The 2753-nt window shown below is 33.5% G+C and overlaps 1 protein-coding gene across 1 annotated transcript; it reads right to left on the minus strand.

Moving 5' to 3' along the window:
* Positions 1-116: 116 nt before the first annotated feature.
* LOC109591202 (cilia- and flagella-associated protein 44-like) lies at positions 117-2747 on the minus strand (the record flags this gene model as incomplete). The annotated part of the gene is made up of 2 exons (XM_020006982.1): positions 2734-2747; positions 117-627 (listed from the first exon to the last, which is right to left on the minus strand). A coding segment is annotated over exon 2 (321 nt), but the record flags the coding sequence as incomplete, so codon positions are not given.
* Positions 2748-2753: the final 6 nt, after the last annotated feature.

The following is a 2753-nucleotide window of genomic DNA, read 5'->3' on the forward strand; positions in this document are numbered from 1 at the left end:
GCACAGAAAATACATATACATGTACATTAAGCTAAAAATTAGTAAAGGAAAAAAATGAAGGATAAAGTACTGAATTTTAAGGTACAGTAGTAATTAATACATGTACATGCATTTACATTGTTTCTGCATATCAGTAGTTCCCTTCTCTTCTTCTCAGTGGACATTCTCTGTTGATCGGACACAACGTAATCACTCGAAGTCTTAAGCTTATAATCGCCCATTTCTGACTTTGCTTTACTAATAGCCGAAACTTCTTCAGGGTCCTCGTAACCAGCTCCTGGCTTCGTTTGATTAAACTCCTCCCACTCTCTCCTTCTCTTCTCCTTCTTTTGTCTCCTAATCTCACTCTTACTAAGATCCACAGACTCCACAATACTTCCTTTTCCTTTGAGCGTTTCAAGGGCGAGGGTATCTTGTCCTCGGGTTTTACGTCTCATTGGTACTCGTCCACTAGGTCCTGTACCAGCAGTGGAGGGAGTATTGGCAGCCGCTTGATCGGAGCTGAGTATCTTCTCCAGGAGCTCAAGGTATTGAGAGGAAGGGGCAGCACAACGGAACGTGCTCACCCAATACCCTCCTCTTACTGTCCATACTACCGTACGCTCGCACTCAACTGTATCTTTGTATCTAGTGAAAAATAACAAGTGAATGCATTATTGTATTGTACATGACTACATGCAGAAAAAAATTTAAGCGTGTGTGTGTGTCTTTATTATCATTGTAAAAAATTCCAATTTTGATAAAAATCAGCTAAAACTACATGTGTAGATGTATGTACATGTACTTACATGTACAGAGCATAAATACAAGTACATGTACATGTACATTACAAACACAATAAAAATTAATTCCTTTAATTAATAAAAATTAGCCAAAACCATGTACAGTACTACATGTACATGTGTGCATGTACACTGTATATTGGGAGTGATGCCAATCCTTCAGAAAAACGATATACATATACATGTAGTACCCAAGATATACATGTATTTTGGCATTACAATGGTCATAACTTGAAAAATTTAAGTCGGAATTAACTCAAATTAACTTTCTACATAGCATAAGGACATCAATATGTATCAAAAAATGTAATAAAAATTGGGCGTGATTTCGGAGCCATTTTTTGGGAAAACTATGGGCTATAGTACAGGGAATTTTTTGAAAAATGGCTGATTTTTAAAAATGGTCATAACTTGAAAAAATTAAGTTGGAATCAACTGAAACTTTCTACATAGCATAAGAACATCAATATGTATCAAAAAATGTAATAAAAATTGGGGGTGATTTCGGAGCCATTTTTTGGACAAAACCATGGGCTATAGTACAGGGAATTTTTTGAAAAATGGCTGATTTTTAAAAATGGTCATAACTTGAAAAAATTAAGTTGGAATCAACTGAAACTTTCTACATAGCATAAGGACATCAATATGTATCAGAAAATGTAATAAAAATTGGGCATGATTTCGGAGCCATTTTTTGGGAAAACCATGGGCTATAGTACAGGGAATTTTTTGAAAAATGGCTGATTTTTAAAAATGGTCATAACTTGAAAAAATTAAGTTGGAATCAACTGAAACTTTCTACATAGCATAAGGACATCAATATGTATCAAAAAATGTAATAAAAATTGGGGGTGATTTCGGAGCCATTTTTTGGAAAAAACCATGGGCTATAGTACAGGGAATTTTTTGAAAAATGGCTGATTTTTAAAAATGGTCATAACTTGAAAAAATTAAGTTGGAATCAACTGAAACTTTCTACATAGCATAAGGACATCAATATGTATCAAAAAATGTAATAAAAATTGGGGGTGATTTCGGAGCCATTTTTTGGAAAAAACCATGGGCTATAGTACAGGGAATTTTTTGAAAAATGGCTGATTTTTAAAAATGGTCATAACTTGAAAAAATTAAGTTGGAATCAACTGAAACTTTCTACATAGCATAAGAACATCAATATGTATCAGAAAATGTAATAAAAATTGGGCGTGATTTCGGAGCCATTTTTTGGGAAAACCATGGGCTATATAGCCTATAGTACAGGGGATTTTTTGAAAAATGGCTGATTTTTTGAAATGGTCATAACTCCAAAAATTTAAGCTGGAATCAGCTCAAACTTTCTACATAGCATAAGGACACCAATATGTATTAGAAAATGCAATAAAAATTAGGCGTGATTTCGGAGCCATTTTTTGGACAAAACCATGGGCATAGTACAGGGAATTTTTCGAAAAATGGCTGATTTTAATGGTCATAACTTGAAAAAATTAAGTCGGAATCAACTGAAACTTTCTACATAGCATAAGGACATCAATATGTATCAGAAAATGTAATAAAAATTGGACGTGGTTTCGGAGCCATTTTTTGGGAAAACCATGGGCTATAGTACAGGGAATTTTTTGAAAAATGGCTGATTTTTTAAAATGGTCATAACTTGAAAAAACTAAGTCGGAATCAACTGAAACTTTCTACATAGCATAAGGACATCAATATGTATCAGAAAATGTAATAAAAATTGGGCATGATTTCGGAGCCATTTTTTGGAAAAAACCATGGGCTATAGTACAGGGAATTTTTTGAAAAATGGCTGATTCTTTTAAAAAGTCATAACTTTAAAAAATAAAGTCGGAATCAACTCAAACTTTCTACATAGCATAAGGACATCAATATGTATCAGAAAATCATTGCACTGAACTAAATACAAGCTAATACATGTACATGTGCGTGTACTAACTTTTTCTGGAGTTTCTTTAA

The sequence above is a fragment of the Amphimedon queenslandica genome, unplaced genomic scaffold (genome assembly GCF_000090795.2).
Source record: "Amphimedon queenslandica unplaced genomic scaffold, v1.1 AMPQUscaffold_8726_Cont19334, whole genome shotgun sequence".
In the NCBI taxonomy this organism is placed as follows: domain Eukaryota; kingdom Metazoa; phylum Porifera; class Demospongiae; order Haplosclerida; family Niphatidae; genus Amphimedon; species Amphimedon queenslandica.